Here is a 16,799-nt window from a genome sequence, read left to right as displayed (position 1 = left end):
CGTTAGAATCACTCCTCTTAACTTACAATCAGAATGGCAATGAAGCAGGCCAAGGTCGTGTTCCAATCTCCGCTGGCACCCGCTGCAGCCTTGCCCACTAGGACACTGTAGAAGATGAAGTCCCCCAAGCCAAGCTTCACGCCCTCTGTGAATAGATTTACAAGAATACCAGAACTAGGAGGTTATAACCATCAGGAAAGATTGAACAGATTCGGCCTTTTCTCTCCAGAAAAGTGAAGGCCTGATGTAGGTCTTTGAAAATATGAAGGAATTTAATCCAGTAAACATTTTACACCTGGAGAGTCCAAAACTAGGGACCATGAATAATAAGATAATCCCTCATAAATCTGTAAATCCGCTCAGGAAAAGCATCTTTGCCCAGAGTGCTATAAGGTGGAACTCGCTGCAGCATAGACCAGTTGAAGCAAATAGATACGTGCATTTAAAGGACAACTAGATTTAATACATGAGAGAAAGGACGAGAATGATTTTTAAAAATTATTTCACTGGATGTGGGCTTCGCTGGCTAGACCAGCATTTATTGGCCATTCCTAATTGCACTCGAGAAGGTAGTGCTGAGCCGCCACCTTGAACTATCCATGTGGTGTAGGTACATCCACAATGCGGTCAGGAATGGAGTTCCAGAATTTTGACCCAGTGAAAGAACAGTGATATAGTCAGGATTGAGTCTGGCTTGGAGGGAAACTTGGAGGCAGTGTTGTTCCCATGTATTTGCTTCTTTTGTCCTAGGTGATAAATGTTGCCAATTTGGAAGGTGCTGTTGAAGGAGCCTTGGTAAGTTGCTGCAGTGCATCATAGATTATCATAGAATTTACAGTGCAGAAGGAGGCCATTCGGCCCATCGAGTCTGCACCGGCTCTTGGAAAGAGCACCCCACCCAAGGTCAACACCGCCACCCCATCCCCACAACCCCACCCAACACGAAGGGCAATTTTGGACACTAAGGGCAATTTATCACGGCCAATCCACCTAACCTGCACATCTTTGGACTGTGGGAGGAAACCGGAGCACCCGGAGGAAACCCACGCACACACGGGGAGGATGTGCAGACTCCACACAGACAGTGACCCAAGCCGGAATCGAACCTGGGACCCTGGAGCTGTGAAGCAATTGTGCTATCCACAAGGCTACCGTGTTACATCGTCTCGATGGTATGCACTGCTGCCACTATGTGTCGATAGTGGCATGGTAGCAGTGTTTAGCACTGTTGCTTCACAGCGCCAGGGACCCAGTTTCGATTACAGGCTTGGGTCACTGTCTGTGCGGAGTCTGCACGTTCTCCCCCTGTCTGCGTGGGTTTCCTCTGGGTGCTCTTGAGTTTTTTGCCACAGTATTTATATGACTGGTTCAGTTCAGTTTTTGGGCATTGATAACCTCATGATGTTTTCGTGGGGGATTCAGCGATGGTAATGCAATTGAACGTCAAGGGGAATGGTTAGTTGGAGATGGTGATTTCCTGGCACCTGTTGGAAATGGTCATTTCCTGGCACTTCTGTGATACAAATGTTTCTTGGCACTTCTCAAGCCCAAGCCTGGATATTGTCCAGGTCTTGCCTCAGAAGGATATGGACTGATTCAGTATCTGAGGTGTTGCGAATGGTGCTGAACAACCCCACTTCTGACCTGATGATGGAAGGAAGGTCATGAATGAAGCAGCTGAAGATGGGTGGTGTCATGATATTCAAACACACACATCATGATAGACACACCAACAGACAAATCAGAACACACAACACCACAACCAATGACAGAAAGATATAAAAGCACAGACACGACCCCCGGTGGTCAGTATTAGCTGCAGAGGAGAACCAGGACACATCTATTGCCAAACACACTCAGGGAGACAGCACGTGCAGAGTATCCAGAACGAACTGTATTATAAGAGTTATAATAAAATAGAGTTGTACCACATACAACTGTGTTGGCTCATCTGTGCACCAGAGCACCCAACACCACATGGTACAGGAGTGGATCGATACCTGCCGGCATACCTCAGTGTACACAGACAACCAGCAGTGCCCAGGCATGATGTACAAGCTCTCGGTTCCGCAGGCGCTCCAGTGCCACGGCGACCTCCACGAAAACTGGCGGCGATTCCGGCAAAATTTCGAATTGTTCCTGGTGGCAGCTGAACTCAAAGACCTGGATGATAGGGAAAAAATTGAATTTCTCCTCACCGTCGCCGGTGCAAGGGCAAGAGAAATATTCAGAAGGTTCAGGTTCTTCAGGAGGCAGCAAAGGTACGATTACCAGGCAGTCCTGGGCAAATTCTCCAAGTACTGTGAAGAATACGCAATCCAATGGGCACTGAAAAGGTAAGAAAAGCTGCAGTACTCACCTCGTGGCTGGGATCCCGGAGCCCGAAATCCCGGGCCTGAGAGAAGGCTGGGTCGAGGTCGGCGGCCATCTTGCTAAAGGTATAACGCTAGCACAGTTGCGCGAGCAGTGCGCAGAACCGGAAGTTTTGTTTGCGCATGCGCGAGATGCTGCGCATGCGCAGTCAAGAAAACGGCCATCGGTAAAGGAACAGCGATCTGAGCATGCGCAGTCGCTTCCTACGTGCTACATACCGAGCGTCAGGATGTCAGAGGCCCCAGACTGCACCAATTTAAAAGGGAAATGTCCCAAATCCAATTTAAAAGGGAAACGTCCCAAATCAAAAAAACAAAAATCTGTTAAAGCTGTAAAACAACCTTCCCTCACCTGGAATGACAGCACAGTGCCGCAAATTGACCCAGGAGATGAATTTGACCTCCGAAGAACCCTCCGACAAGCAGTTACCTACGCACAAGCCGATGATTCCGACCTTGAATACTTCGATGACGATTTTTACAGTGTTTCCGGACCTCGCGAGCCCAATGATAGCTCCGTGGTCCTATATGACTATGACTCGGATGAACCTTTCGTGTTGCACATTGGCGGCCCCCACATTGAATCCGACGCAGATGCGGATTCATTTTTCGGATTTGAGGATCTTCAATCCAGCAGATATGACGTTCCAACTTATCAGTACCGGATGATGCTGCAGCCTGACATTAACAGACAGGGAGCGGTGCAAGCACACGGAGAGTGCCCTGCTGCCACACAGAGCGTGGTCCACGTCCCACTCAACGTTCCCGACTCTATGAAAGAAGACATGCAAGACTCCAGAGTGCAGTCCTCGCATGAACCAGAAGTGACTCCAGTGTCACAAGCTTCCACAGCAAGCTCGTGGACAGACTCCACAATTGCAGAAATGCAAGACTCCAGAGCGCAGTCCTTGCACGGACAAGAAGTGACTCCAGTGTCACAAGCCTCCACAGAGAGCTCGTGGACAGCCTCCGCGATAGAAGCAACGCAAGACTCCAGAGCGCAGTCCTTGCACGAACAAGAAGTGACTCCAGTGTCACAAGCCTCCACAGAGAGCTCGTGGACAGCCTCCACGATAGAAGCAACGCAAGACTCCAGAGCGCAGTCCTTGCACGAACAAGAAGTGACTCCAGTGTCACAAGCCTCCACAGAGAGCTCGTGGACGGACTCCACGATGGAAGGAACGCAAGACTCCAGAGCGCAGTCCTTGCAGGAACAAGACCATGAGGGTCTAGCAACCTCTCCTGACCAACCAGCGGCAGACGATGCAAGTCTGCCATGCTCACGTGAACAGCAAGAAGGCTATAACAGCCTACCATGCTCCACTACACAGCAGCATGACCATGACGGTCTCTCATGCTACAATGAAGGGCACAGCGCTGAAGACTGTTCAAGCCCAACTGAAGACAAGCCAAAGGAATCGCCTCGTCCAAGCCCGAAGAAGAAAAGCCCAAATGAAGGACAATGGAAAGACAATGACAGTCCACCGACATGGTGTGCACCACCAGATGAAAACTCTGACAATTTACCCAACCCTAGTGAACAGCAAGCTGCTAATGACGATCTATCCACGGGATGTGAGACGAGTGACGACAGCATCCCACTTCCCATGCAAAAGGTGCAAGGTGACAGACCTCGCCTAGTGCGTACCGAGGCACTCGACGATCACGGTGGGACCACTGACGACTGCGGTGGCGGCGCACCGCTTCCACCCTCGATGGCTCGAGCCTCTCCACTGGTTGGTGCATTCCTGCATGTTCCGACTCCAGAAGTGCAGCTTCAGGGAATCTCGGCTGCCTCCAGTGAACCTGTTGGGACTCCGGACGGGGGGCATCGACGGAAGGCAGACCGGACTCCAGATGGGGAGCAGCCAAGCGCCGACTCTGATTTGCGCACGCCAGACCTTGCTCCGGACGGGCGGTGTCGCGGCCTCGGTGATGGCACGCTCAGGGTGACGGCAGATGCCACGGCGACAGGGAATGGATCGCGTGGCAGTCCCACTGGGTCGGCAGTGGCAACCAGCACCGGCGGTCCAAGATGGACACACCAATTCGCGCCATCGCCAGACGTTGATGCGAGCAACAATTCTCTCTCCAAGGCGACATGCTTCGACGTTTCTCTGCGGAGTCGCCCTTCCGGCACAGCAGGTGGCCGGAACCAGCGTACACGGTCTCGGCCAACTTCCACATCTGGCACAGTCATCGCCTTGCATGATATTAGTGATGGTGCTACTTCGATGGCAACGACCCATCGGCTACAAGATGCCGTCCACCACAAACATAAAAAGAAAACAGACTCCACCTTGTTCCTGGCATGCAGGGCGGATGGATTGGTGCGTAGGCGCAATCAGCGGGCTTTGTGCCGCCTTCCACGCTCGCAACTGCACCGTACGCACACGCCGGATCCTCCACTGGTTCCCAAGGATGACTTCGTGGAGATGCCACGGATCATGCCCCTTCCATCGCCACCAGAACCAAACCACAGCCAGGGCACCACTAACAAAGATGTTGAATGTTATATTTGCACGAATGAAAAAACCAAGCACTGCACGAAGTACAACAAATGGTAAAGTAGAGACTTCGGCAACAGCATCACCTCCAACAGTCCAGGGTGAACCAGTGTGACCCCAAATCTCCACAGCTGAACCGGCTTGAGGACCAGCCCATTCTTGAGGCGGTCACCCATTAGACTGGACTTATAACGCTGTTCATACGTTCAAAAAGTCAAACACTTCTGTATTATAACCTGTTGTTGTTTATTGTTCCAGATATCGTCTGACCAGACCAATGTTCAAGTTTTTTTTCTCTCGCATCCAAGTTTTGTTATGGTACAACCTTGTTAGTGTGACGCACCCGACATCGCCCCATGTAAATAGTTACGTCATATACACACGCTGTACACAACACACACACACACTCTTAGATGCACTCACGACACAATTATATTTATAACCACGTAGGCACATATATTTGTAAAAAGGGGGGATGTCATGATATTCAAACACACACATCATGATAGACACACCAACAGACAAATCAGAACACACAACACCACAACCAATGACAGAAAGATATAAAAGCACAGACACGACCCCCGGTGGTCAGTATTAGCTGCAGGGGAGAACCAGGACACATCTATTGCCAAACACACTCAGGGAGACAGCACGTGCAGAGTATCCAGAACGAACTGTATTATAAGAGTTATAATAAAATAGAGTTGTACCACATACAACTGTGTTGGCTCATCTGTGCACCAGAGCACCCAACACCACAGGTGGGACCAGGACACTATCTGGAGGAACCCCTGCAGTGATGTCTCGGGACTGAAATTATTAACCTTAAACAACCACAACCATCTTCCTTTCTGTTAGGAATGAATCAAACCAGTGGAGAATATCCCCCCTCCCCAATTCCCATTGACTCAATTTTGTCAGGGGCTCCTTGACGCCACAGTCAAATTCAAATGCTCTCTTGATGTCAGGGGCAGCCACTCACACCTTACTACTCTTGTCCATGTTTGAACCAAAGCTGTAATACGGTCAGAAGGTCATAAAGAGCTCCTTTCATCACTTTCCCAATGGTCAAGAGTAGGCGGATGGGGCAGTAATTAGCTTGATTGGATTTGGCCTGCTTTTTGTGGACAGGGTATACCTGGACAATTTTCTATATTGCCCAATCGGTGCCAGCGTTGTGGCTGTTCTGGAACAGCTTGGCTAAGGACACGGCTAGTTCTGGAGCCCAGGTCTTCAGTACCATTGCCAAAATGTTGGTCAGGGTCCCTAGCCCTTGCAGTATCCAATCATTCAGCGGTTTCTTGATATCGTGGAGTGAATCAAAATTGACTGAAGACTGGTATATACGATGCTGGGAATCTGAATAGGAGGCAGAGATGGGTCACCCTTTTGGCACTTCTGGCTCGATATTCTGATAAGGTGACATATAGGAGAATGGGAGGAGACTCGTGTGGATTCGAACAATATCCAATTAGACCAATAGACCATCAATAGCCCATTCATATATATTATATCACCCTGTTCAGTGTACGGTCTACCGCGCTGCTGTAATTGAGCCGAGATATCATTCATGTATTTATGCTTATATTTTTAACAGAGTAAATTTCCTTTTACAGCCATATAGTGGAGTGAGGAACTGTTAAGGTTAATGAAATTATATTTGGGGGGGGGGGGGGGGGGGGGGTGAGGTGCACACATACTACCACTGCAGTGCCAATGTGAAGTGATTTTGTTGAATCTGATGTGATTTGATACAGTCAGGGTCCAACCTGTTAGCTAAGGAACCCGATGCTTTGGAGTCAGTTCGGTGTTAACATTTGTTTGATACCAAGCTATTTGAGGGAGGAATGTTGGCCAAGATAATTCCTCTACTTTTTATCCAATAATGCCAGTGGGAGGGAGATCTTTTATGTCCAACCCTACTTTAATGTCTCAGCTGGAAAATAACCTTGTGAATCAGTGGTGACAGTGCCATTAAGCCAGGTGGAGACTTTGCTGGATAACAACTTGCATTTCTGTAGCGTCTTTAACATAGGAAAATAAGTCATGGTGCTTCACAGGATCGTAATCAGTCAGTAACTGGCACCAAAGGAGGGGATATTAGTAGGGATAATCAAGAGCTTGGTTAAAGAGATGGGTTTATTGAGGGTCTTAAAGAAGAGAAAGAGGTGGAGAGATCCTATGGAGGGAATTCTCAAAAGGTTGTAGGCACAGTCGCCAATGGCCATGTAAAGTAAAGGGATTTGAGGGGCTGGGGGAAGGATCGATAAATGAGCAGCACCAGGTCACATACTTTCTTCCTCCAATTCCTCTCCTCCGGCAGCTGAATGGTGCACCCCTTGGATTTGCGTCTGAGGCATATCAGAAACATCATCCAATCCTTGGACAGCATGGTTATTTGCCTCAACCTCCACTTCGGGATAATTGTCTAGACAGAAAAGCAAAAAGAAGTCAGCACCCAAGCTGAATGAAAGAATGCCAGCTAAAAACTCCCAATAAAAATAAAAAATTCCACCTGTGCAGTCAAGTTGCGAACTTTGGCTAGACATTTCCCTAGAGGTTATCATCATATTGTTCACTTGCCTCCAATTGCCCAGCTCCCACACTGGTCACTGATCACCCATTGGTCTATCCGCGCAATGCCCCACTTTCCCACAGGCAATCGGAAAGTAAATCGAACAGGTTTTCTCCCCCATTCTAATATTTTATAACTTTTAAACAAACATGTCCAAAGAGCACGATTTATTTCAAACATCCCCAGGCTTTTCTCCTGGGCTTTCTGCTGGCAGCAGAGCCCCGTCAGCTCCTGGGGACTCCCAAGACAATCCTGGGGCATTGGCAACCTCTGCTACTACTGACAAACCAATTGAGTCTGGGTTTCAAACTCTGCAGCATGAGCTCCCGGACATGAGGGTGGCATGGTGGCACAGTGGTTAGCACTGCTGCATTACAGCGCCAGGGACCCGGGTTCAGCACCGGCCTTGGGCGACTGTCTGTGTGAAGTTTGCATGTTCTCCCAGTGTCTGCGGGGGTTTCCTCCGGGTGCTCCGGTTTCCTCCCACAATCCAAAGATGTGCAGGTTAGGTTCCAGTGATAGGGTATGGTTGGGTGCTCTCTCGGAAGGTCAATGCAGACTCAATGGGCAGAGTAGCCTTCTGCACTGTATGGGTTCTATGATCTTCTATGACAAGTAGAGAGTCTGCACACATTCCTCCTCACCTGTTCTCAAAGCCATGAATTCCTTCCTTCTATAAAAGGTAGATTTATAGGCATCCTTTTAAAGAAAATATCCCGGGGGAGAGGGGTGTGGTGGTTGGGTGAGCAGATATTCGGGAACACACTCCTCAGTTGTGTGCGTTCCGAGGGGAACATTTTACAGAACCGTACAGCACAGGAGAAGGATGCTCTTCAGCCCATCCTGCCGGTGCTGAATATTTGAGAGAACTATCCAATTAGTCTCAACTCCCACCTCTGCACTCTACTCTTTTCTCATAATCCTAAAAGTTTTTGGAGTGGTTAGTGCACAATGAGCAAGAGGATCCAGCATCGATGTCTGGGAAAGACAAATCCTATCACTAAATGATCTCTTCATTCGGCAGCAAGTAGACGCTAGTTATTGGCAGATTGATTCTATTGGTTTTGCCATGGCAGACAGAATGTGACCTGGAACATAGACACAGGAGCAGGCAGGAAGCCCCCAGAGACTGCGCCAGGTTTTTATTCTCCTCACCGAGTGACACCGCTCGTTCTCAAGATTGTGCTTGTTTTGAAGCCTTTGAAGCAATCTTTGAGAATTAAGGTCAAACCAATATTATTTCCATGGTAATGCTTGGAGCCCAGCTGACCCACCTCACTGACACTAAATACCGTTTTCAGGATTTGGGTTATACTGCTCCTCTTGAAGCTCAGCCACACCAAGGGGTGTTGTAAAATTACTCATCGCAGACGGCACCTTAATTTTCATTATCGTAATAACACAAAAGCTGAACGTTCCTCCTGCAACCTCTTCTTTGCAGCATACAACTAAAAAAAGTAAAGTCGCCATAGTCCCAGATGACCATAAATAAAAGCAAATTACTGCGGATGCTGGAATCGGAAACAAAAACAGAAAATACTGAACAACGTCAGCAGGTCCAACAGCATCTGTGGAGAGAGAAGGCAGCTAACATTGAGTCTGGATGACTCTTTAATCAAAGCCAGATGACCATAGGCTGCATTCCCCTTTGACGGGGAGAGCTGACTGGTGGTGATTTAACCTGAGGATCACCACATCTCAGGCGAGGGGCAAGGTTAAGAAGGCGGGGCTTTCATAAACAACCTCAGCCGGTACGGGAATTTAACCCATGCTGTTGGCCTCGCATCACCGACTGGCTGTCCAGCCAACTGAGCTAAACCAGCCCCCAGCATACAACTATTGGCCAAATGATTCCAGTTTATTTTCTCATTTCCCCTATCACACACGCACGAACAGTCTCAAGAACACGCACGAACAGACTGAAAAATAGCTTCTTCCCTGCTGTTACCAGACTCCTAAACGGCCCTCTTATGTACTGACCTCATTAACACTACACCCCTGTATGCTTCATCCGATGCCGGTGCTTATGTAGTTACATTGTATACCTTGTGTTGCCCTATTATATATTTTCTTTTATTTCCTTCTCATGTACTTAATGATCTGTTGAGCTGTTCGCAGAAAAATACTTTTCACTGTACCTCGGTACACGTGACAATAAACAAGTCCAATCCAATCCAATCCAATCTCTACGGGTCTGATCCTCATGTTGATCACTGTGCGTGGTGCGCACACGCCTGGGTGTAAGAATTTCTGTCCTAAATTTTCCTTTCGCTAGTTTGAATTGCCTGATTCCACCTATATAATTTAAAGCTTTAACTCTTCCCAGTTCCGTAGCTATGCACACAACATTCTGGCAGATTGCCACGGAATATCTCCTTTGCAGAACCAGATGGGTTTTCTACCATGAATTTAATCAAATGGGATCCAGCACGGTCATGTGAACTCTCCTCTCGTAGCCAGATTTTCCTTTTCAAACTCAAGGTGTTTATCGACACCGGTCTCTTTCAACTTCAGCTATTTCAACACTCCTGTCTACCAATTTTCCTTCTGCAAATAATAACTGATTTTCAAAAGGACACAAGATTTGAGCATTTCTGGCATTTATTGCGCATCACTTCGTATTCCTTGAGAAGGAGGTGGTAAATCTTCTTCAGTCACTGCTGTTGGACTTAGTATTGACATTCCCATAGTGGCTGTTAATGGGGAGTTTCAGGATTTTGGTCCAGTGAAGTTGAAGGAATTGCCGACATTTATCCGAGTTAGGAAGATATAGAATATAGAACATTACAGTGCAGTACAGGCCCTTCGGCCCTCGATGTTGCGCCGACCTGTGAAACCACTCTAAAGCCCATCTACACTATTCCCTTATCGTCCATATGTCTATCCAATGACCATTTGAATGCCCTTAGTGTTGGCGAGTCCACTACTGTTGCAGGCAGGGCATTCCACGCCCTTACTACTCTCTGAGTAAAGACCTTGGGTGAGATTCTCCGACCCCCCGCCGGGGGATCATTAAAGGTGATTAAAAATGTTGATTAGGTAGATAGAGAGAAACTATTTCCTCGGGGCAGAAACCAGAACAAGGGGTCATAATAAGGGGCAGTATGGTAGCATAAGTGGCTAGCACTGTGCCTTCACGGCGCCAGGGTCCCAGGTTCGATTCCCGGCTTGGGTCACTGTCTGTGCGGAGTCTGCACGTTCTCCCAGTGTCTGCGTGGGTTTCCTCCGGGTGCTCCGGTTTCCTCCCACAGTCCAAAGACGTGCAGGTTAGGTGGATTGGCCATGCTAAATTGCCCTTCGTGTCCAAAAACAAAAAGGTTAGGAGGGGTTATTGATTATGGGGATAGGGTGGAAGTGAGGGCTTAAATGGGTCGGTGCAGACGCGATGGGCCGAATGGTCTTGTTCTGCACTGTATGTACTATGTTAATCTATGTATGTTAACCTTAAAATTGGAGCTGGGCCCTTCAGGGGTGATGCCAGGAAGCAGTTCTTCATACAAAGGGTGGCAGAAATCTGGAACTTTCCCCCGACAAATACCTGATGAGGCTGGGAATCCAGTGAAAATTTTAATCAGGTTGATTGTTTGGCAAGAGTATTCAGGGTCAGGGAAAAAGGTGGGTAAATAAAGTGAAGATACAGATCAACTATGATCTAATTGAATGGCATATAGGCTTGATAAGCTGCATATCTCCCTCCTACTCCAGTGAGCATCTTCACCGCACAGACTACAATGGTTCAAGATGGATCACCACCACTTTGTCAGGAGTATTTGGAGACAGTTATTTCAAGAAGCCAGCACAAGCAGTGTGGGCTGAATGCTTTCCCTACCTGCTGCATGATAACTCATGATTAGTATGTGGTGATTGAGATAACCTTATACAGCAAGAGTCCACCCCGCTGGGATCCAAGTACCTTACTGTGATTCATTCAACACCAGTCTAACACCAACCTGCATTACAGGTCTTGCTTAGATGTTCCTCAGTGTCCACATCTCGCTTTGCCATCGACACCAACCAAACCATGGTGGCTGCAGAGAAAAAGAAAGGTGGTTACGGCACAGTGTCCACTTGTTCAGGTCAAGGCAAGTTTGACTTGTTCTCACATTTTGGTCATATTCGAGAGCCTACAGGCGGGGTCTGAGATCTGACGCTCCTGCACAAAGTATCTCAAAAAATTCTGTCATGTAACACCTCACAAGGAGATGAATTACAGAATCAACCTTCGAAATACAACTAAGGCCGGCACGTGGCGCAGTGGTTAACACTGGGACTACGGCGCTGAGGATCTGGGTTTGAATCCCAGCCCTGGGTCACTGTCTGTGTGGAGTTTGCACATTGTGTCTGCGTGGGTTTAACCCCACAACCCAAAGATGTGCAGGTTAGGTGGACTGGCCACGCTAAATTGCCCCTTAATTGGAAAAAAAATAATTGGGTACTCTAAATTTCAAAAAAAAAGAAATGCAACTAGATATGAATTCAATGAACCCAGCCAAACAGAGAGACCAATATATTGGTGCCAACAAACTCCAAACAAGCACTCCTGCTACCTTCCTGTGCACCAGTCATAGTTATTTCATCTCTATTACAAAATCCCCCAACTCCATCCCTATTGCACTGAACCCCAAAACCCAACTCCAGAGTATTACAATATGAACTCCAACAACCCCAACTCCATCTCGATTACACTGTACCCCAAAATCCCAACTCCATCTCTATCACACTGAACCCCAAAAATCTAAACTCCATCTCTTTGACACTGAACCCCAAATCCCCCAACTCCATCCCTATTGCACTGAACCCCAAAACCCAACTCCAGAGTATTACAATATGAACTCCAACAATCCCAACTCCATCTCTATTACACTGAACCCCAAAAACCCCAACTCCATCCCTATTACACTGAACCTCAAAATCCCAACTCCATCTCTATGATTTTGAACCCCCAAAATCCCAACTCCATCTCTATTACATTGAACCCCAAAAATCCCAACTCCATCCCTATTACACTGAACCCCAAAATCCCAACTCCATCTATTAGTGAACCCTAACATTCTCCACTCCATCTCTATTACACTGAACCTCTAAATACCAACTCCATCCCTATTACACTGAACCCCAAAATTCCAACTCCATCCTATTACAATGAATCTCAAAATCTCAATTACATTTCTATTACACAGAACCCCAACATCCCATCTCTATTATACTGAACTCCAACATCCCAACCTCATCTCTATTGCACAAGTTCAAAATCCCAATTCCCATCGCTATTACACGGAACCTCTAAATTCCAACTCCATCCCTATTACAATTAACCTCAAAAACTCAATTACATCTCTATTACACGGAAATGTAACACCCCCCCCACTTCATCTCTAGTACAGTGAAACGCAGCACCCCCACTTCACCTCTATTATGCTGAACCCCAACATCCCATCTTTAATACACTGAACCCCAACCCATCTCTAATACACTGAACCCCAACATCCCATCTTTAATACAATGAACCCCAACATCCCAACCTTATCTCTATTACACTGAACCCCCAAATCCCCCCCAATCCATCTCTATTATACTGAACTCCCAAATCCCCCCACTCCATCACTATTACACTGAACTCCAAAATCCCCCCCCCCACTCCATCTCCATTGCACTGAACTCCAAACCCCCCCCCCCTCCAACTCCATCTCTATTGCACTGAACCCCACTAGTCTTCGTCATGCTCTCTCCTATTTGAAGGTGTTTCCTTCCTTTCCAATCAAATGCGATGTTTGGTTGAAAATCATCAAAGTGTGATATTGAAATTAAAAAGTGCACTTACAGGAATATATTAAGGCAGGAAATATTGGTTCATTCCTTTCCTGGGCTGTTTCGACAAGCATCCTCAGGGGACCTTTCGGGCACAGCACTGCTATAAGATCTGCAGAAAAACAGAAAGAATGAAGCATCATAATAAAATTTATCTCATAATTAAAACTAACTTATACAACAGTCATCAATATCATGCGCATGTGATCTCTCTTATAGAGTTGTTAATGGTGATATTATCTAGTATGCTGCTTTGATTTCCATGCTCCAGACATTCAGGTGATCAATAAAGAAAAATTTCAATTTCTGCGGTGTGACCACACAATCAGAGAGTGTTTACAAAGAAGTATTTTAAAAGTAGTCACTGTTGTAATGTAGGAAATGCAGCAGTTTATTTATGTCAGGCATAAGTGAAGGGATAAATATTGGCCAGGACATCGGAGAGGGTTCCCCACCTCTTGTTGCCCAGCCCGCTAGTGCAGATGGTGACGTTGCTCAAATGTCTCCTCTGAAAGACGGCACCCTCTGACACAACAGCATTACAGACTAACAATTAGAGCAGCGCTCAGCCCAACCAGCCTGTGTTGATACTTTATGCTAATAAATATAAGTTTATTAAGCAGCACTCACTCAGCAGTGAGCTGGGAGCATCAGTCTGGATTGTACGCCAGGCCTCAGGACCGGCACTTGAACCCAGAAGTCCAATTCAGAAGTGACAGTGCTACCCACTGAGCCATGGTAAACACCCCCAAAAAATATGGTGTTTTCATAGCTGTGGCAACCTCTTCAGGTCCAATAGTTATAGTTATGTGTTACACTTTGTTATACATGCTCTCTATCCATCATTTACTTTTGGTTAAAAAGTCCTGCCCTTGATCAAGTGATAACTTGAAAGGTAAACGCTGTGTGTTTGTCCAACCCGAGTATCTATTTTGCAAGCTTTACACATACCGTAAACAGATATTGCGCCAAGAATGACCCAAGCTGACCATTCAGGGAGGTACTTAATGAAGACCAGGGCCATCAGTGCACTGATCATGATGAGATAAGCCTGCTGGAGCTGCAAAGGTCCCTTCCAATGAATGCACACCATTCCCACTGCTCCAAAGTTCCAAATGATTAGGATGAGCGTGGGGTAGTCCATAGCCACATTGTACGTCTTAAACACTTCACTAGACAGGAGACAAACTGAGTTGTAATCACAGAAAAGTACAAGGGGCAAAAGCTGGAGTAGAATTGGGAGCAAAAAAGTGCAAATACATACCCCAGGTAGATGTACGTGAAGAGAAAAAGCAACAGGAGAGAGGAGAGAATCAGCCATCCGTGAATAAACTGGAAAATATGAGCACACTGGTTAGGCAACAGTCTTGGGGCATTTGTTCTACCTGCTTCTGAACCAGTAGAGAATCAGTGAGGAAAAACCTCACTTTTTTCAACCCTAGCATGACATCATATTCCAAGTGCACCAAGTCCTGTGACAGGTTCAGTCCCCCCCCCCCCCGCACCGGAAGTACTAGTGGAGAGCATTTATTGTTAGAATGTAGGAAATGCAGCAGCCAATTTGCACACAGCAATGTAAAAATGTCCAGATCACCTCTTTTCATGGTGGCTGAGTGATAAATATCTCCGAGGACACTGGGGGAAAAGACACTTTCTTCCTAGATTGGGGCTTGAACCCATGATCTTCTGACTCGGTTTGTCAATGTACCATTTGTCAATGTACTCTGTCGATTCTTCTTCTTTTGTCTACTATGTACGTTCCCTTGGCCGCGGAAAAATACTTTTCATTGTACTTCGGTACATGTGACAATAAATCAAATCAAATCAAGATGCGAGGGTGACCAATAAAGCCACTTTAGGACATCCTGTAAATGCAAGTTATTACTTGCTATTGCTGTGTTGTACTGCATGTATCTGATCTGTCATAAGACTTTAATGCGGTTAGTCTGATGCCATGCTAGTGAAGAGCAGGTTGAATGTGAGCTTTGTTCTCATACAGTGATATAAAAGCCTTGTTTAGAACTTTGCATAGAACATATAAATAAGCTCAGTGCATTAGCACGGAGATACTAAACTTCCCTTGGTGTATTTGCTTTATGACAAAGAAGATCCCCGATTGTTGTGCTACCGACAGAGGGTAAAGGACACAATTGAGGTCCTGTCTGAAGCAGCACCACAGACAGACCATCTTCCCAATGTAGAGCACTAAGCTGCTTCTGCCATCATTAGCCCTGCAGAGAGCAAGTGACTCACGCCCAAGGTAGTTCCACCATTACATCTAAAGGTGAGGCTAAAGAACTCGCTGGCCACTTTACTGGGAATGGAACGCTCACAATATACCAAGAATAACTGCAGTATTTTGTGGAGTTTTGTGCCAACCCCTTTACATGGTCGACATAATCTCCAACACATAACTGAACACAACCCACAGCTTCCAATAACCCATAAAACATGATCTACACACAGCATCAGTTTGTCCCAAATGCTTTACAGTTAAGTAAGTAACTTTTGAAGTGCAGTCACTGTTGTAATGTAAGAAACACAGCTGTCAGGTTGTACACTGTAAGCTCCCACCATCAGCAATGTGCTGATGGTCAGATAATCTGAATTTTTTATAATGTTGAAATGAAAATGAAATGAAATGAAAATTGCTTATTGTCACAAGTAGGCTTCAATGAAGTTACTGTGAAAAGCCCCTAGTCGCCACATTTCGGCACCTGTTCGGGGAGGCTGGTACGGGAATTGAACCGTGCTGCTGGCCTGCCTTGGTCTGCTTTAAAAGCCAGCGATTTAGCCCAGTGTGCTAAACCAGCCCCTGTTAATTGGAGGATAAAAAATTGCCAGGACACAGATTTCTTTATATTCATCAGAGATGTCCTCAACTTAATGTCTCATCTAAAAGATGGTACCTCTAACAGCACAGCATCCTTCAGTACGGAACTGGGACCATCAGTCTACACAAGTACTAGTGTAAAATATTACAGATGCTGGAAATCTGAAATAAGAACAGAAAATGGAAATATTTGGCAGGTCAGGCAGCATCTGTGGAGGGAGAAACAGAGTTAATGTTTCAGGTTGACCCTTCATCATTCTGAAGGGTCATCGTTGATCTGAAATGTCAACTGTTTCTCTCCACACATGCTGTCTGACCTGCTGAATATTTCCAGGAATTTCTGTTCTTGTTATGTGTTTCGAGTGGGACTTGATCCCACTTGAACCTTATAATTCAGAGGTGAGAATGCTGCCCACTGAGCCACAGCATGTATTATCACAGCCCATAATATCACATGGGTAAAGCGTAGCCCACAAGATCAAACTTTTCTTTTAGAAAATATTGTATTGAAGCATTTGTAATTTTCACAGTTTAACACATTAACATTTCTTAAACAACCACGTGGGCCGACACATGCAAAAACCTAAAAAACAATGTCCCGTACTGCCCACGCTCTATTCCCTAAATACCCGTATACGGAGTTCCCTGTCCTTATCTAATACTGCCTTGCCTCCTATTTTCTTCCTCCCTCTTACTGCTGA

General features: G+C 46.4%; 1 protein-coding gene across 1 annotated transcript in view; it reads right to left on the bottom strand.

Annotated features, from left to right (window-relative positions):
* psen2 (presenilin 2) overlaps nt 1–16,799 on the bottom strand; it is a 43,476-nt gene that overhangs the window by 3,121 nt on the left and 23,556 nt on the right. The window contains exons 4-9 of the mRNA XM_072498473.1: nt 14,530–14,597; nt 14,217–14,437; nt 13,279–13,377; nt 11,408–11,485; nt 7,176–7,310; nt 27–145 (exon numbers count right to left, since the gene is read on the bottom strand). Coding sequence (XP_072354574.1) covers nt 27–145; nt 7,176–7,310; nt 11,408–11,485; nt 13,279–13,377; nt 14,217–14,437; nt 14,530–14,597 — 720 coding nt within the window. The remainder of the gene's footprint in view (nt 1–26; nt 146–7,175; nt 7,311–11,407; nt 11,486–13,278; nt 13,378–14,216; nt 14,438–14,529; nt 14,598–16,799) is intronic.

Source organism: Scyliorhinus torazame, chromosome 4, assembly GCF_047496885.1.
Source record: "Scyliorhinus torazame isolate Kashiwa2021f chromosome 4, sScyTor2.1, whole genome shotgun sequence".
Lineage (NCBI taxonomy): Eukaryota > Metazoa > Chordata > Chondrichthyes > Carcharhiniformes > Scyliorhinidae > Scyliorhinus > Scyliorhinus torazame.
This window is presented reverse-complemented; position numbering and strand designations above follow the sequence as displayed.